The 17950-nt window shown below is 38.2% G+C and overlaps 1 protein-coding gene across 6 annotated transcripts in view; it reads left to right on the top strand.

Moving 5' to 3' along the window:
* STAG1 (stromal antigen 1) overlaps positions 1-17950 on the top strand; it is a 398006-nt gene that overhangs the window by 355103 nt on the left and 24953 nt on the right. For all 6 annotated transcript variants that reach the window (XM_050779584.1, XM_050779585.1, XM_050779588.1 and 3 more), the window contains 4 exons: positions 3680-3772; positions 9679-9853; positions 11853-11992; positions 15475-15576. In XM_050779584.1, coding sequence (XP_050635541.1) covers positions 3680-3772; positions 9679-9853; positions 11853-11992; positions 15475-15576 — 510 coding nt within the window. The remainder of the gene's footprint in view (positions 1-3679; positions 3773-9678; positions 9854-11852; positions 11993-15474; positions 15577-17950) is intronic.

Here is a 17950-nt window from a genome sequence, read left to right as displayed (position 1 = left end):
TTTTTTTAATGTTTTCTTACCTCCGGGATACCATATTCTCCTGGTTTTATTTCTACTTCTCAGATAATTTCTTAGATTTCTTCAGAAGTTCTTCTTTGTCATTCGTCTTTCAAATATTGATATTTCCCAGGATACTCACTGTCACCTTTCTCTGTGTATTCTCCTTGAGCAGTCTCATCCACTTCTGTCACATCTGTTGCCATCTAAATGCTGAAGACTTCCAAATCCTTCTTCTGACTCATATTCTTTCTCTTGGGCTTTGAACTCACATACGCAGCTGCCTACTAGACATCTTCAAGATATCTATTAGGGATCTCAAAATCGTCATCTCTAAAATTTAGCTATCACTGCATTTGTTCCTTTTTTTGTTGTTTTTTGTTTTGTTTGTTTGTTTTTTGGTTTTGAGACAGGGTCTTACTCTGTCTCCTAGGCTGGAGTGCAGTGGTGCAATCTCAGCTCACTGCAACCTCCGCCTCCTGGATTCATGCGACTCTCCTGTCTCAGCTTCCTGAGTAGCTGGGATTACAGTCGCCTGCCACCACGCCTGGCTCATTTTTATATTTTTAGTAGAGACTGGGTTTCACCATGTTGCCCAGACTGGTCTTGAACTCCTGACCTTAGGTGATCCGCCAGTCTCAGCCTCCCAAAGTGCTCAGATTACAGGTGTGAGCCACTATGCCTGGCCTGTTCCTGTATTTTGTATCTTGATGACTTAATACCACAATTCATCTAGTAGGCAGCTCCCTAGAAATTAAGGAGTAATCAGCAGCAGCCTCTACCCGATTACTCCCTAAATTCTATCAGTTCTAGTGCTTTATCTTTCATCCATCCACATCTTTAGAGCCAATATTTTATTTTCAGGCCCTTATTCTAAATTATCCCTGGCTGGGCACAGTGGCTCACACCTGTAATCCCAGCATTTTGTGAGGCCGAGATTGGCTGATCACGAGGTCAGGAAATCAAGACCATTTGGCCAACATGGTGAAACCCCTTATCTACTAAAAATATAAAAATTAGCCAGGCATGGCAGTGTGCACCTGTAGTCCCAGCTACTCGGGAGGCTGAGGCAGCAGAATTGCTCGAACCCTGGAGGCGGAGGCTGCAGTGAGCCGAGATCATACCACTGCACTCCAACCTGGGTGACAGAGCGAGACTCCATCTGAAAAAAAAAAAAAAATTCGTATGGTCTTTATTAATATGCAATAAAATACACAGTAATGATTAAGAACATGGACTTTAGAGTCAGGGAGTCCCATGTTTAGATCCTTGCTCTGTCACTTAGCATCTATGGGTGCTGTGAATATCAGTTTTCTTGTCTGTAAAACAGGAATATTGCAATTTACTTTGTAGAGTGATGATGAAATGTAAATTTATAGTCCTGGGAACACAGTATGTGGTGCATGTAAGCTCTCAATGAAAGATGTGACTACTCTAACTGACCTATTGGGCATCATTCTCCATTGTGTTTAGAATGAGTCATTTACACAAAATTTTAGCACTCTCATGCTAAAAATCCTCCTTCAGTAGTTCCTTATTGCCAGCAGGACAATATCCAAATGACTTAACTGATATTTTAAATGGTCTTCTATGTAAATGCAAATGGTTTTATTCCTCTTGAGCTTTTTTTCTTGCTGCTGTCTTCCCTATTTATACCCCAGCTACACTATAATAAATTAACAGTTCCTCAAAAGCACCTCTGCACTTTTTTTTTGGTTTTTCTTTTGTTTTTGAGATAGAGTCTTGCTCTGTTGCCCAGGCTGGAGTGCAGTGGTGCAATCTCGGCTCACTGCAACCTCCACCTCCCAGGTTCAAGCCATTCTCCTGCCTCAGCCTCCCCAGTAGCTGGGATTACAGGCATGCACCACCACACCCGGCTAATTTTTGTATTTTTAGTTGAGACGGGGTTTCACCGTGTTGGCCAGACTGGTCTCGAACTCCTGACCTCAGGTGATCTGGCCATCTCAGCCTCCCAAAGTGCTGGGATTACAGGCGTGAGCCACTGCACCTAGCCACCTCTGCACTTTTGAATATCTATGCATTACCTGGAATACCTTTTTCTGTAGCTAGATTATTTTTCTCCTTCAGGACTCAGCTTACATGTTATCTTCTTTGGGAACTCTTTCATGACTACTTTTGACTCTGACTTAAGTTTTCCAACATGGGGCCCATGTCTTCTCCTACCATAGCACTCCTTACACTATATTGTAGTTGCCTGTTCCCTCATCTGTTTCCTTCAATGTATTTTGAATGTTTAAAATTAAAGAAGTTTCAGGAACGTTGAAGTTTAGTTATTAGATATTTATCTGCAGAAACATGAAAAGTTCTCAAGAGGGTGTCCTTTTTACTGCTGTGCACAAGATAAACTTGCTCCTTCTTACACATACTACCCTCATGTTAGCAAAAGGAAATATGTATGTAATTTTTGAAGTGTCATTATTTGGGATGTAAAGATCCCCAAAAAGACTCAGTGCTGTCATCTGTATAAAATAGAGTAGCTTAAAGAGTTTTAGTTGAGTACTTTTTAAGTGTTTCTACATTAGCCTTTGCTCAGATAGTCTTCATTGCTGTTTTAAATGTTGGTATCTGCATGTGTCTTACTCATTAGTCAGTGAGAAGAATATGAGCTCTTATATCAGATAGTCCTAGTTTCAACCCCTTGCTAATAATTACTGTTTCTTAGGATCAATATAAATACTAAACTATATAATAGTAAGCCCTTAAACAAGTGCCTGGTGGGTTGTAGGCACTCGATAAATTTAAAAAATGTTAAGACAAGGTCTTGCTCTGTCACCCAGGCTAAAATGCAGTGGCACAATTATGTCTCACTTCAGCCTCAACCCCATGGGCTCAAGTGATCTTCCTACCTCAGCGTCCCCAGTAACTGGGACTACAGGCATTCTCCACCATGCGCAGTGAATTTTCTGTGTTGCCCACACTGGTCTCAAACTCTTGGATTCAAGCAATCCTCTCACCTGGGCCTCCCAAATCACTGGGATTACAGGCATGAGCCACTGCACCCAACTTGAAATTTCCTTTTGGACTTTTCAAATGTTCCTTATGGAATCTTATGTGGCCATCTAATTAAATCTGTTTACCCATCCAACCTTAGATTAAAGCCCATCCTCCTATGAAGATTTCTCCAACTTTGCTACAGTTAGAGTTAATACAATAACTTCATCTCCGTAATTGGTCTGTCTGCTAGAATGTTAACTATTTGAGGGCATGGCACTGTCTTACATTTATCTTTCTTCCCCTGACATTTTGCAGAGTGCTGAGATATAAGAGAATATAAGATAAATTCAGTACACATTTGTTGCCTAATTGAGTTTTTTCAGTGTGCTGCTCTGCCGCCTCACTTTACTAGCAGTAATGTGTGTCACAGGAATGACTAACAATCTTAATCAACCTAAGTAAACCATATTTATAAAGGAAATTTGTTGAAAGCAATCATACTGAGTATTCCATAGCTAACTCTGTTTCAGAGTGTCAGTGTCACTGCCCCTTCTATTGGGACAGATAACTAAGAAATGACTACATTAAATGGTTCCCAACATTAAATTTGGTTATATGAATTTCCTTGAGAATAAACCAGTTTTGCTATTTTCCACTTATTGTTTCTTCTAGATCAGTTTTCTGTGATCCTGTAATTCATTCTTGCAAATTTGAATGTGTCTTACAGGAGGATTTGTTGGTATTGAGGAAAACAGTGAAATCCTTTTTGGCTGTTTGCCAGCAGTGCCTGTCTAATGTTAATACTCCAGTGAAAGAACAGGTAAGAAATTATCAGTAAGAGCTCTCAATAAAATCAACTCAAATACAGTAATGAACATTAAGAAGATACAATTTTTGCCGGGCGCGGTGGCTCACGCCTGTAATCCCAGCACTTTGGGAGGCCGAGGCGGGCGGATCATGAGGTCAGGAGATCGAGACCATCCTGGTTAACAGGGTGAAACCCCGTCTCTACTAAATATACAAAAAAAATTAGCTGGGCGTGGTGGCGGGCGCCTGTTGTCCCAGCTACCCAGGAGGCTGAAGCAGGAGAATGGCGTGAACCTGGGAGGCAGAGCTTGCAGTGAGCCAAGATCGTGCCAGTGCACTCCAACCTGGGCGACAGAGTGAGACTCCGTCTCAGGAAAAAAAAAAAAAAAAGATACAATTTTTTTATGGCAGTTCTTAGTACACATGTTCATTCCTAACATTTACTGGACCTAGAACAAGACTGTAGATGTGTGAATATTTATGTTATAAAGCAAGCTAACAAACTTATTATATAATATACATTCTTTCCTTTTACTTTCACAAGTATATTGTCATCAGCTGGAAGGGCAGGTTGAAATGTAGACTTTTTGACTCCTAAGAATTCTACACCAGAATGGCCCGGTGCAGTGGCTCATGCCTATAATCCCAGCACTTTGGGAGGCCAAGGCGGGTGGATCACGAGGTCAAGAGATCAAGACTATCCTGGCCAACATGGTGAAACCCCATCTCTACTGAAAATACCAAAAAAATTAGCCAGGCATGGTGGCAGGCACCTGTAATCACAGCTACTTGGGAGACTGAGGCAGGAGAATCTCTTGAACCCGGGAGATGGAGGTTGCAGTGAGCCGAGATCATGCCATTGCACTCCAGCCTGGGCAAAAAGAGCGAAACTGTGTCTCAGAAAAGAAAAAAAAAAAATTCTACACAGAATATTGAGTGTCTGGGGAGCTGACATATGACATACCCTTTTATCATCTTACCTTCAGCTCCTTCCCACACCAGTTAGAGTTTCTAACACATGCATGCCAACACTTTAGCCCCGCATTGAAACTCTGTCCATACCACCTGCCCAAACAGCTGCCCATTGACCACCCAGAGGCCTAGTAATATGTACATTGGGTCTGCAGTATGCCTAAAGAAGAGGCCTTTGCAGGCTCAGACAACAGGCTCAGGACTGTTAGGGCAAGGAGTCTCTGAGTCCCTATACTTGGACAGTGGCGTAGAAGTGGGGTTTGGTAAGCAGGTGGACGTATCCTATTGGTCTAATAGATTCCTCATTTCTTGCAGAGGGGCATTGCCCAAAGTGGGTCAGGGTGGGCCAGGGAAATACTGTTTCCATGATGTGATTTTGTAAACTATTTTTTAAATAGACTGTTGTATTGGGGAGTACATTTGTGTAAAACAGAATGTGTATTTTCCATACTATTTCTTATTTGGATATTGGGCTAGAGTCAGTTAATCTGGTGAAAAAGTACAGTATTACTTATCCTTTGCTATCTCTTCTTACAAATAGTGACAAGTATCTTTATTGAGTTATCAGCATTTAACTTAAAATGGAAACAGAGATGGTCTTCCCTAAACCTTATTCTTTAAATATTCAGAAGACTACTTATGCTGTGGAGAAATACCCAGCTCTGCCTTTTATTTTATTTTTTTTATTTTTATTTTTTAACTTTTTATTTTATTTTGAGACGGAATCTCCCACTGTCGCCTGGGCTGGTGTGCAGTGGCACAAACTCAGCTCACTGCAACCTCCACCTCTCAAGTTCAAGCAATTCTCCTGTCTCAGCCTCCCAAGTAGCTGGGATTACAGGCGCCCACCACCACACCTGGCTAATTTTTTTGTATTTTTAGTAGAGACGGGTTTCACTATGTTGGCCAGGCTGGTCTCAAACTCCTGACCTCATGATCCGCCTGCCTCGGCCTTCCAAAGTACTGGGATTACAGGTGTGAGCCACTGCACCCGGCCTAGCTCTGCCATTTAAACCCCAAATCCAGTGTTTCTGCATCATACCTGCTTGGATGTCCAAAACTATGGCCTTCTGGTTAAAAAGTATTTCCCCTGGATTCTCTTTATGCTCCCCTTTTTTCAAATGGCTCTTTCTAAATACCATGGTTGTGCTGTCAGGGCGCGAATTGCCAAGACTCTTGCTGCAGTTGGACAACCAGATATACAGGCATTCCAAACTAAATGCCAAAATTGTGTTTTCCCATAGAAATCAACTTTGGAGGGGGCAGTGTTAGTGGATTGTTGGGAGGTTTCAGAGCCCTCAATTATCCCACAACAAAATCTTTCCATTGTAACAAACTGATCAGACCCATTTATTTCACTCAATTCATTAAACAGGGCAAATTTGGCACCATACCTATAATGTGTACAAATGTATTCAAAGTTTCTTTATATAATTAAATTTGTTTGTAGGCCTTATTAGATACTGGTTTTTATATTAATGGTTTTCTAATACAGTCATGCACCACTGAACAACAGGGATACATTCTGAGAAATGTGTTGTTAGGCAATTTCATCATTGTATGACCATCATAAGAGTATATTTACACAAACAAATAGTATTGCCTACCACATGCCATTGCTGTATGGTATAGCCTATTCCTCTTAGGCTACGATCCTGTACTGTATAATACTATACTGAGTACTATAGATAATTATAATACAACGGGTATTTATGTATCTAAACATATCTAAAATACAGTATAAAAGATTTTAAAATGGTACACTTACCATAGGAATGGAAGTAGCTCTGAGTGATTGAGTGAGTGAATGAGTGAGTGAGTGATTGGTGAATGAATAGGAAGGCCCAAGACATTACTATACACCACTGTAGACTCTATATGTACCATACACTTAGACTACACTAAATTAATTAAAATGTTTTTCTTGGCTGGGCGTGGTGGCTCATACCTGTAATCCCAGCACTTTGGGAGGCCGAGGCAGATGGATCACGAGGTCAGGAGATCGAGACAATCCTGGCCAACATGGTGAAACCCTGTCTCTACTAAAAATACAAAAACAAAATTAGCCGGGTGTGGTGGAGGGCACCTGTAGTCCCAGCTACTCGGGAGGCTGAGGCAGGAGGATGGCGTAAACCCAGGAGGTAGGGAGCTTGCAGTGAGCCGAGATCTAGCCACTGCACTCCAGCCTGGGCGAAAGAGGGAGATTCCGTCTCAACAACAACAAAAAAATGTTTTTCTTTCTTCAATAATTAATTAACCTTATCATACTGTAATTATTTTGCTTTATAAACTTTTTAATTTTTTTAACTTTTAAACTCTTTTGTAATAATACCTAACACACAACACATTAAACAGCTGTACAAAAAAAAAAATTTTTTTTTTTTGAGACAGAGTTTTGATCTTGTTGCCCAGGCTGGAGTGCAGTGGCACAATCTTGGCTCACCCCAACCTCCACCTCCCAGATTCAAGCGATTCTCCTGCCTCAGCCTCCCTAATAGCTGGGATTACAGGCATGAACCACCACACCTGGTTAATTTTGTATTTTTAGTAGAGATGGGGGTTCTCCATTTTGGTCAGGCTGGTCTCGAACTCCTGACCTCAGGTGATCCGCCCACCTTGGCCTCCCAAAATGCCAGGATTACAGGTGTGAGCCATCGTGCCTGATCAAAATATTTTTTTTCGTATATCCTTATTCTAGAAGCTTTTTTTTTAAATTTATTTTTTAAGACAGAGTCTCACTTTGTCACCCAGGCTGGAGGGCAGTGGTGTGATCTTGGCTCACCACATCCTCTGTCTCCTGGGTTCAAATGATTCTCATGCCTCAGCCTCTGAACATAATTGGGATTACAGGCGTGTGGCTACCATGCCTGGCTAATTTTTGTATTTTTTAGTAGAGACAGGGTTTCACCATGTTGCCAAGCTAGTCTCAAACTCCTGGCCTCAAGAAATCCATCTATCTCAGCCTCCCAAAGTGCTCATATTAACAGGTGTGAACCGCTGCATCCAGCCTATTTAATTAAAAAAAAAAAAAAAAAAAAAAAAAAAAAAAAAACATTTTTGTTAAAAAATAAGAAACAGGCCAGGCGTGGTGGCTCATACCTGTAATCCCAGCACTTTAGGAGGCTGAGGTGGGTGGATCATCTGAGGTCAGGAGTTCGAGACCAGACTGACCAATATGTTGAAACCCCATCTCTACTAAAAATACAAAAAAATTAGCTGGGTGTTGTGGCATGCACTGTAGTCCTAACAACTTGAAAGGCTAAGACAAGAGAATGGCCTGAACCCAGGAGGCAGAGGTTGCAGTAAGCCGAGATCGTGTCACTGCACTCCAGCCTGTGAGAAATGGGAAAGTTCTTCAAAGATTATAAAAAGTCACAATTTCTTACTATAAGATTGCTATCCACTTTGTGTGTGTGTGTGTGTGTGTGTGTGTGTGTGTGTTCTCAATCAGCTGCCTTAGCTTGCTCCAGCATGCCTGGACAGAACTAGACAAGCTCCAGCCCATAGTGCATGCCATTCCTTATTTGGAGATGCTTAACTATCCCTGGGCAACTTCCTTTTCTTTCTTTGTTCTATCCCCCTTACCTAATTAAGAAAGTTTTAAACTAATAGCCAGTCGGGTAAAGTGTAAAATGTGAGGTCCTATTCCAGCCAATGGAAACTGGACACAGCAGTAGGGTAGACGTGTCAGTCTCCTTTGGGTAGGAGGGTAGAGTGTGCTCTCGTGACTGGACAGTTACTGAGTAGCACCCTTTCTGCAGAAAGTAAAGCTCGCCTTTACTTTCATTGTTCATTTGTTTCATCATTTGTTCCCATGTTAATTCTTTTTTTGTGTGACACCAAAAACTTCATTCCCAGCAAGCCTGGGTGACAGAGCAGGACGCTGTCTTTAAAAAGAAAAGAAAACACACATTAGCCTAGGCCTACAAAGTGTCATAATTACCAGTATCAGTGTCTTCCACCTCCCACACGTCTCATTGGAATGTCTTCAGTGGCAGTATTTTGCATGGAGCTGTCCTATCCTATGATAACAATGCATTCTTCTGGAGTACCTCCTGAAGGACCTGCCTGAGGATGTTTCACAGTTAACTTTTTTCATAAGTAGGAGTACACTCCAAAATCATGATTAAAAGTGTAGAATAGTACAATACAGTATAGTATAGTATAGTATAGTAAATACATATGCTGACAACATATTCATTATCCTCAAGCATTAAGTTCTATACACAAGTTGTATATGCTATGCTATTATACGACTGGCATCATAATACACCAGCATCACCACAAACAGCATCACAACAAACTTGTGAGTAATGTGTTGCACCACAGGGTTATGTAGCTACTACATCACTAGGTGATAGGAATTTTTCAGCTCCATTACAAGCTTATGGGATCCACCATCATGTATATGCAGTCCATTGTTGACGGAAACATCAATGTGCAGTAGTACACTGACAGAATTTTTTAACATCAGAATTTTTAGAAGTATTATACTATGTTGAATTAGAGTTTCAAATTTTATGCTAATTTGATTGAGCAATATACAATTGATTTCTAATCTTTGTTATAATCTGTTATATCAATTTTGTATTTCCAGAGTTGAGTTAAACTCATTTTGTTCTTTTGACCTGTGATCAACATCTTGCTTAAACTCATTTTTTAAAAGTTCAAGTCAAACTATCTTAATGAGCTGTTTTTGAGTTGATAAAGCAGAGTAAAAGAAATAGGTTATATTTGGGAAAAGTCCTAAATAAGACAAGTGTTTAGTGAGAAAAAGTAATTTTATTAAATTTGGAAATTGTAACTAAATATTTGGAATTTAAATACTTAAAATTTATATTATGGTATTGCTATTAAACTATGTTTTAATTTCATATGTTTTCATTAATGTTGACTTGTAGTTACATTTGTGTAGTATTTTGCTGATGAATTGCCTTTGTATTCCAGGCTTTCATGTTACTCTGTGATCTTCTGATGATTTTCAGCCATCAATTAATGACAGGTGGCAGAGAGGGCCTTCAGCCTTTGGTGTTTAATCCAGATACTGGACTCCAGTCTGAACTTCTCAGTTTTGTGATGGATCACGTTTTTATTGACCAAGACGAGGAGAACCAGAGCATGGGTACTTGTAGCTATCATCTTGTCAATATTGATTTTGTTTTACCAACCCCAAAAGATAGGAGAAAAGAAACAAATTCAATTGTAAAAATTATCGAGATTTCTTTCTTTTAAAAAAGTTGGCTGGGTGCAGTGGCTGACACCAGTAATCCTAGCACTTTGGGAGACCGAGGCAGGAGGATTGCTCGAACCCAGAAGTTCAAGAGCAGCCTGGGCAATATGGCGAGACCTTGTCTCTACAAAACAGAAAAAAACTAAAATTAAAAAAAAAAGTTAATAGTAGTTCAGAAACCAACAAGAATAAAAATGTACATAGTGAAGTCTCCCTCCTTTAACATTGTACTTCAGATCTTTTCCTGTCGTTATATAAAGAGCTCTTTCTCTAACAGCTTTACAGCATTTCTTTATGTAGATATAGCATAATACGTATAATCCATCTCACATAAATTGACATATGGCTAGTTTCCAGTCATCAACTATTACAAACTATGGTGTAATGAATAGTAGTGTACATTTGTCATTTCCCACATGTACAAATGTGTATGTAGGATAGATGTTGTTTCTAATTGGCTATATCCGGGTTCATACTTTTTCTAAAGGAAAGTATCCAGGTTCCATTCTATTCCTAAGTGGTCATTATGTATTACTTAAATGAACAAAACATAACTGTTTGATATTAAATGCTGAAAAAGTGTTATTAAACCTCACTAGTGAAAGTTGTGCTGTGCCTGCAGAGTGATAACTTAGCAGTATTAGACTGAATTGTTAATGATTAGTTGTAAATAAGTGTCACTTAGAATAGGTTATTTGTGAAATAGATTATTTAAGCTCTGTAAAATAATGTAAGAAGTATATTTGATCCACAAATCTATTTGATACTGTTCAGCTGTTCTTTTAGAACATTTTGGAAAATACTAGTCTGTAAAACAGTATGTTTATTTAGAGTCTGTTTTCATCTCAAGAGACACATTTACCTGCTACTTGTCTTAAGCAAAAAAATGTCCACTTGTCAAACCACTGATGCTTCTCAATAAGACTATTTAGTAGAAAGGAGAGACTGCCAGCAAATTCTTTTTATGAATCTATACATATAAGGAAGAGAAAAAAGAAGATAAGGGCAGGCCAGGACAGGAGAGGGTCAGTACGGAGCCTGAAACAAATGTTATCATCTGGAGTGTTGTTGGCATGTTTTTTCTAGGATTAGAAATAGAAAACCCAGTAGAGTCTGAAACTTATAAATTTAAGAAAGAAACACACTTGTTTTGAAAGTATTTGATAGGGCTTTAAAATTTTTTTTGATGTGCATAACATGGTTTGCAAAATATTTTGTTTCTCAGTTGATAATGTAACCATGTTTAGGATGAGCACTGAAAATTTAACTCATCCATATTTCCCTTTCTTCCCTAAATATTTTTCTGAAAGAAAACTTTTTCCCTGTGTCTTAAAAATTTTCAGAAGTGTTCTCTCTGTGAGAATGTATTAACACATAAGGAATATTGAAATAAGAAGAGACAGCATTTTAAAGGTAAACAGATGATTTCACAGTATTGCTTTGACACAAGTATCAGAAAAACAATCTTTTTATACAGCTGTCCCTCAGTATTGTGGGGGATTGGTTCGAGGACTCCCACTCATACCAAAATCCATGGATGCCCAAATCTCTTAAATAAAATGGTATAGTATAGTCAGCCCTCCCTATCTGTGGGTTCTGCATCCACAGATAGGGAGGATAGACTACATATGGTTTGCTTATCTTATTCAGTCATTACTATGGTAATCTCCTAAGAAGATAGGAACCTTAGTACCTATTTAGTGTTTGATAAATAAGTAACTAAATACAGCACCCTAAAATAATTAATGTAACAGTTTTTGTCCCATCTAAAACTGATTTGTACTATTTGTGAAGTTATAATATTAAGCTAATTTTCAATTATACAGATATCCGCATTGTTTTACGTGGATAAAGTACCAGAATTCATAACCAATTTATAATCTGTGTTTAGAGGGTGATGAAGAAGATGAAGCTAATAAAATTGAGGCCTTACATAAAAGAAGGAATCTACTTGCTGCTTTCAGCAAACTTATCATTTATGACATTGTTGACATGCATGCAGCTGCAGACATCTTCAAACACTACATGAAGGTATAGTTAAATATTCTTATTTTTCTCCTTCCTCTAACTGGCAGAGAAATTTGCAATTGAAAGGATGAAGACAGAAGCTAAAATTGACAGCTTTTCACCTGTGTAATGTGGATGATTTTATGATAAAGTTTCTCTCTTTTCTATAAGCTTTTTATCAGTCTGTACTATTATATCCGTTCCACTGAGTAGGAGTTCGAGCATTTATATGAAAGAACATACTTTTTAGCTACTTTCATAAGTTCCATTTTGTTCCTGACCCTCTGAAAAAGCAGTGCTCAGAACTCTTCTTGATGTGGCCCGACAGGCACAGATGGGAGGAAATACTTCTCAGTTTTCCTGTATTTGCCTTGTTCTTGTGTCACAGAGAATATTCTCTTTTGCCTCTATTTAGAATTTTGTATGTGCCATTTGATCTACTTGTGTCTTCATGTTTGGATATGGTCCAATTCCAGTTATGATATAGTAGCTGATTTATCATATTTTGCTGAACAACTGTAGTGTGATGAGTAATGTGCTGGTAGCCAGAGGTTTAAGTAAGACATGATTTCTGCACTAAGGAGCTTACAGATTAAGAGTTAACTAATATGTAAACATAATGTAGCATACTGATAATGAATGACTGCCGTGTGTTCATGCCATTTATATTTGAGACACTGTTCTAAGACTTTCACATTATCATTGATCTTTCTAATAACCCTGTGATGTAAGAAATAGTATCATCATTTACATATAAGGAAACGAAGGATCAAGAGGTAAACCTTCCAAGGTCACACACAACTATTAAAGTAACAGAAACTGGGATTTTATTTTAGGTTTGTCTAACTTCAAAGCTTAGCTCTTTTCACTGGATCACAAAGCTTCAGCATGATTATTGTTGTGATAGATGTATAAATTACTAACCTAACACCAAATATAGACACTTAAGTGAGAAGAGCAAGAGAAGAATTCCTAAAGCTAATATGTAAACAGAGTTGCATGGATGAATAGGAGCTTACTAGATGAGCATGGGAAGGAAGACAAGCCCTTGCCAAGACAGCAGCATAAATATACCTACCTGTTTCAGCTCATTTTTCTCTACTTAGTCCACAAGGAAATCATGAAAGAGCTTGTCAAACTAATTATTGATATCCAAATAGACTGTGATATTTGCATGTTGAACCTTTCTAAAAGAAAATGTCATGATCTGTTAGTAAACTTCTGCTTGCTTCCAATGACCATTTCCTTTCCAAATATTCGCAGGCATTACATTTAATAATGTATTCTGTAATCTTAGGCTCAGCATCAAGCTCACTGATGGTATTGTTCAGAATAGTTATTCCTCATCCTGATTTTCCATTGGTCACCTGGAACATTATTGCAAATTGCATGTTCCTGGGTCCCACTCAACCTAATGAGAAATATCTAGGGTGGATCCCAGGCATTTGTGGAGGAGGGGTTAATTTTCCATATAACCTTCTTTCCCTTTGGAAAATCAGAACTATGATTATCTTTCTCTGTCCTCTAGCATCTTTCCTATTCTTTACCATTTCTTAAAGAGCACAAAGTTTCCATAATCTCCACAAATTTTGTTAAGACACAATTCATCTGGCCTAGGAAACTAATTCAGTTTGGAACAACTTGATGCTTTCATTATCTCTTCACTAAACCTGGATGTTAGTTCCATTTTATAAGTGTTTATCCTACCCTTTTTATATAGTTTTCTCTTTAGCAGGAAATAGGCATAAAATGTGTTGAGTTCTGGTTTTTCCTGGTAATCCTTTAACAATAGTTCATTGGTTCCAAGAAGCAAGTCTTATTCAGAATTTTTATCATCCTTAACATTTCAGGGACACTTCTGTTCATTATAGGCTCTAACCTTTTTGTGAGTATTGTAATAGCTATTTGCTCTTCTGATATATGGCTATGTGGCTTTTCCTCCATCTTTTGTACATAATTAGTTCAATCTGAACTTAAAAGAAATCTGCCTGCTCCAGTACTTTAGTGTTTTGATATTTCTCTTTTTTTCTTCATTGAGATAATTCTTCTTTGCACTAAAAGGATGATCCTTTTGAGCTGTTCGCCTTTTAGCATTTCACATTGTGGAAACATACCTATGTTTTTGAGATTTTGAAAATCTAATTGCCAAACTGTTATTAATCACTTCTTCACATAGACTGTAGACTTTAGCTTGGAAACAATATCCAGATTTAATGGTCTTAAATGAAACCTTTTGATTATTTACTCACAGAAAAAATTCTTTAAATCTTATGTCAAAAAACTGAATTATAACTTTTCCCAGTCACTGTTGAAAATGTCTGTGTTTTACTTTTTTATATTTCGATAGTAAAATATAGACATGTTGATAGGGGTTTGGGGGATGAGATAGTACACAAAGTATTAAATAAAGAGTTAAGTCTGTTACCCTAATCCCCCCTTCCCCCTGTTTAGGCCCACCCCCCGGAAGTAAGCAGTTTTAACTGTTTTGGTTTTAGTTCTTCAGGAGACTTCTACCAAAATTTCTGTTTCTTGATCTGTACATTTTAGATGTTGTCTGTTCAATCATGTTTTAAAGAATGGGTCCGGGCACAGTGGCTCACGCCTGTAATCCCAGCTCTTTGGGAGGATGAGGCTGGTGGATCACTTGAGGTCAGGAGTTCAAGACCAACCTGACCAACATGGTGAAACCCCGTCTCTACTGAAAATATAAAAATTACCCAAGCGTGGTGGCACACACCTGTTGTCCCATCTACTTGGGAGGCTGAGGTGGGAGAATCGCTTGAACCCAGGAGGCAGAGGTTGCAGTGAGCCGAGTCATGCCATTGCACTCCAGCCTGGGCAACAGAGTGAGACTTCATCTCAAAAACAAATAAAAACAAAAACAAAAAACAAGAATGGACAAGGCGAGGTGCAGTGGCTCACACTTGTAATCCCAGCATTTTGGGAGGCTGAGGTGGGTAGCTCACTTGAGGTCAAGAGTTCAAGACCAGCTTGGGCAACATGGCAAAAACCCCATCTCTAAAAAAAAAAATTTTTTTTTTAAATTAGCCAGGCGTGGTGGCACACGCCTGTGGTCCCAGCTATTTAGGAGGCTGGGGTGGGAGGATCACCAGAGCCCAGAGTTGAAGGCTGCAGTGAGCTACAATCACACCACTGCACTCCAGCTTGGGTAAGGTAACAGAATGAGACCCTGTATCAAACATGAAAAAACAAGAATGGGGAATTTTTCTCACCACCTCTCTTCCTGGAATTCCCAGCTTTTTTGGTTTTACTAATATTAGTTCATAATCTTAAACATCAAATGTGCATTCCTTTAACTTTAGACAGTTATTTAACTCCTGTTATGTTTAAGATGAAGAAATTAAACACTTATTTATTTACCTTTCCTTTCTTTCACCAACCTGTTCTTTTTTTTTTCCATTTTCAAAGGAGGTGACACCAACCTATTCTTTATCTCATGAAATTTCAATAATTTTAAAGCTGTGTTTTCTTTTTTTCCCTCACAGTATTACAATGACTATGGTGATATTATTAAGGAAACACTGAGTAAAACCAGGCAGATTGATAAAATTCAGTGTGCCAAGACTCTCATTCTCAGTTTGCAACAGGTAAGAAATTTGGAGAGAGGGAGACAAAGAATAGAAATAACATTAATTGCACTTCTCTGTGCTTAATATTTGCTAGGTATCTTGTCTCATTTAAACTAGGTCATTTTATATAGTTTTGTCAGTGCATTACGGTGGATATTTTCTGGTACAAAGACATAGGTTAGGTGTCTTTTCTTTTGGAAGAAAATCCTAGAGTTCATATTTCAAATAGATGTAATCCTAAGGTAATTTATTCTTGGACTAGATGAAATGTGAAATTGGAAATTTAAAAAGTAATAATTTAAGAAGAAAAATATAAAAAGTATTTCATGAGGAAGGGTACCAGGAGATAAAATGTTTTTCATATTGCATAAATAAGATCTCTAATAAATGCTTAGTAATTTAAAATTATTTCAGGGGGCCTGGTGGATATATATATGTGATATGCGCATATTTATAAATACATAATATATATATATATATGTTTGTGTGTAGTTTATGATAAAAGTCTCATATCAGTGGCAAAAGGATTGGGACTATTCAATAAATGGTGATGGGTCAGCTGACTGTGTATTTGGAAAAATAGCTGTTTATAGTCCTACCTAATGTGTATCCACAATAACTACTAGATGGTTTATATATAAAAGGCCAAAAGTAAGGGTTTATGAGAAAATAAGAGGGTATTTTTTAAATCCTCTTTCTAAAGAAGTCACAAAGTTAAAAATTGATGATCTGTTCTTCTTTTTTTTTTTTTTTTTTTTTTTGTAGAGATGTGTTTCGCCATGTTGGCCAGGCTGGTCTCAAACTCCTTGGCCTCAAGTGATCCACCTGCCTCGGCCTCCCAAAGTGCTGGGATTATAGACATAAGCCACCTTGCCCCAGCCAATCTGTATAAATTTATATAGATTAAATAGATGTATACATCAATTTGCACTTTGAGCAAAGTTAAAAAAAAAATGACGGGGGAAATATTTTCAGTCCTACATAGCAAATCCTACAGATCAGTAGGAAAGATAAATAAATCCCATAGAAAAGTGAGCAAGGGATATGAAAAAGGCACTTTTCCAAGGAAGAATCTTACAAACCAGTAAACATGAAAAGAGGCATTAGGCTGGGTGCAGTGTCTCACACCTGTAATCCCAGCACTTTGGGAGGCTGAGGCAGGTAGATCACCTGAGGTCAGGAGTTCAAGACCAGCCTGGCCAACATGGTGAAACCCCATCTCTACTAAAAATACAAAAAATTAGCTGAGTGTTGTGGTGGGTGCCTGTAATCTCAGGTACTCGGGAGGCTGAGGCAGAAGAATCATTTGAACCCGGGAGGCGGAGGTTGCAGTGAACCGAGATCATGCCATGGCACTCCAGCCTGGGCAACAGAAGTAAAACTGTGTCTCAAAGAAAAAGAAAGAGGCATTAATTAATTATATATAACATAAATAATTAATAATTAATAAAAGCCAAGCACATTAGCCCACACATGTAATTCCAGCACTTTGGGAAGCCAACGCAGGCGAATCGCTTGAGCCATGAATTCAAGACCAGCCTAGGCAACATGGCAAGACCCCCGTATCCAAAAACAAAAATAGCCGGATGTGTTGGCATGCACCCTGTAGTCCCAGCTACTTGGGAGGGTAAAGTGAGAGGATAGCTTGAGCCTGGGAGTTCAAAGCTGCAGTGAGTTATGATTGCACCACTGCATTCCAGCCTAGGTGACAGAGTGAGACCCTATTTCTAATAATTATTATTAATGAAATACAAATTAAAATGGATACTTCTTGCTCAACAGATTAGCATGAATTAAAATGATTGATAAAGATACAGAGGAAAAGGCCCCTTTTTAAAACTGCCTTCTTAGAAGACAGTTTTGTAGTATATTCCAAAATTGAAGATATATATTCCCTTTAAACCAGTAATTTTGCTTCTAGGTATGTACGTGGATATGCACAGGTGTGTACCAATAAATATATGTAAAATATGTTTTATTGCAGCAGTCTCTATAATAGTAACAAACTGGAAATTGTCTAAATGTCAACAGGGGAATTGTTAAATAAACTGAGATAGATAAAGGATTTTTAAGACAAAATATTGAGTGAAAAATGGCAAGTTTCAGGACAAATGCAGTATGCTACTATTTATGTAAAAATAAAAACTTTAGCTGTAAATGTAATGTATCTATACTGATCTAGAAAACTTTCAGACTTTAAACACTGGTTACCTTTGGAGAGAATAATGGTATTTGGTAGAAGAGAGAAAGAAGAACTTTTACTTTGATATTCTTTGAATTTTTCACAACAAAATGTATTCTTTGTATTCACTTTAAATGTACACTTTAAGTTTTAAAGTTTAAAGCTATTGTATATACCAATATGTGAAAACATTTTAAAGTTTAAGAATTT

The sequence above is a fragment of the Macaca thibetana genome, chromosome 2, assembly GCF_024542745.1.
Source record: "Macaca thibetana thibetana isolate TM-01 chromosome 2, ASM2454274v1, whole genome shotgun sequence".
Lineage (NCBI taxonomy): Eukaryota > Metazoa > Chordata > Mammalia > Primates > Cercopithecidae > Macaca > Macaca thibetana.
This window is presented reverse-complemented; position numbering and strand designations above follow the sequence as displayed.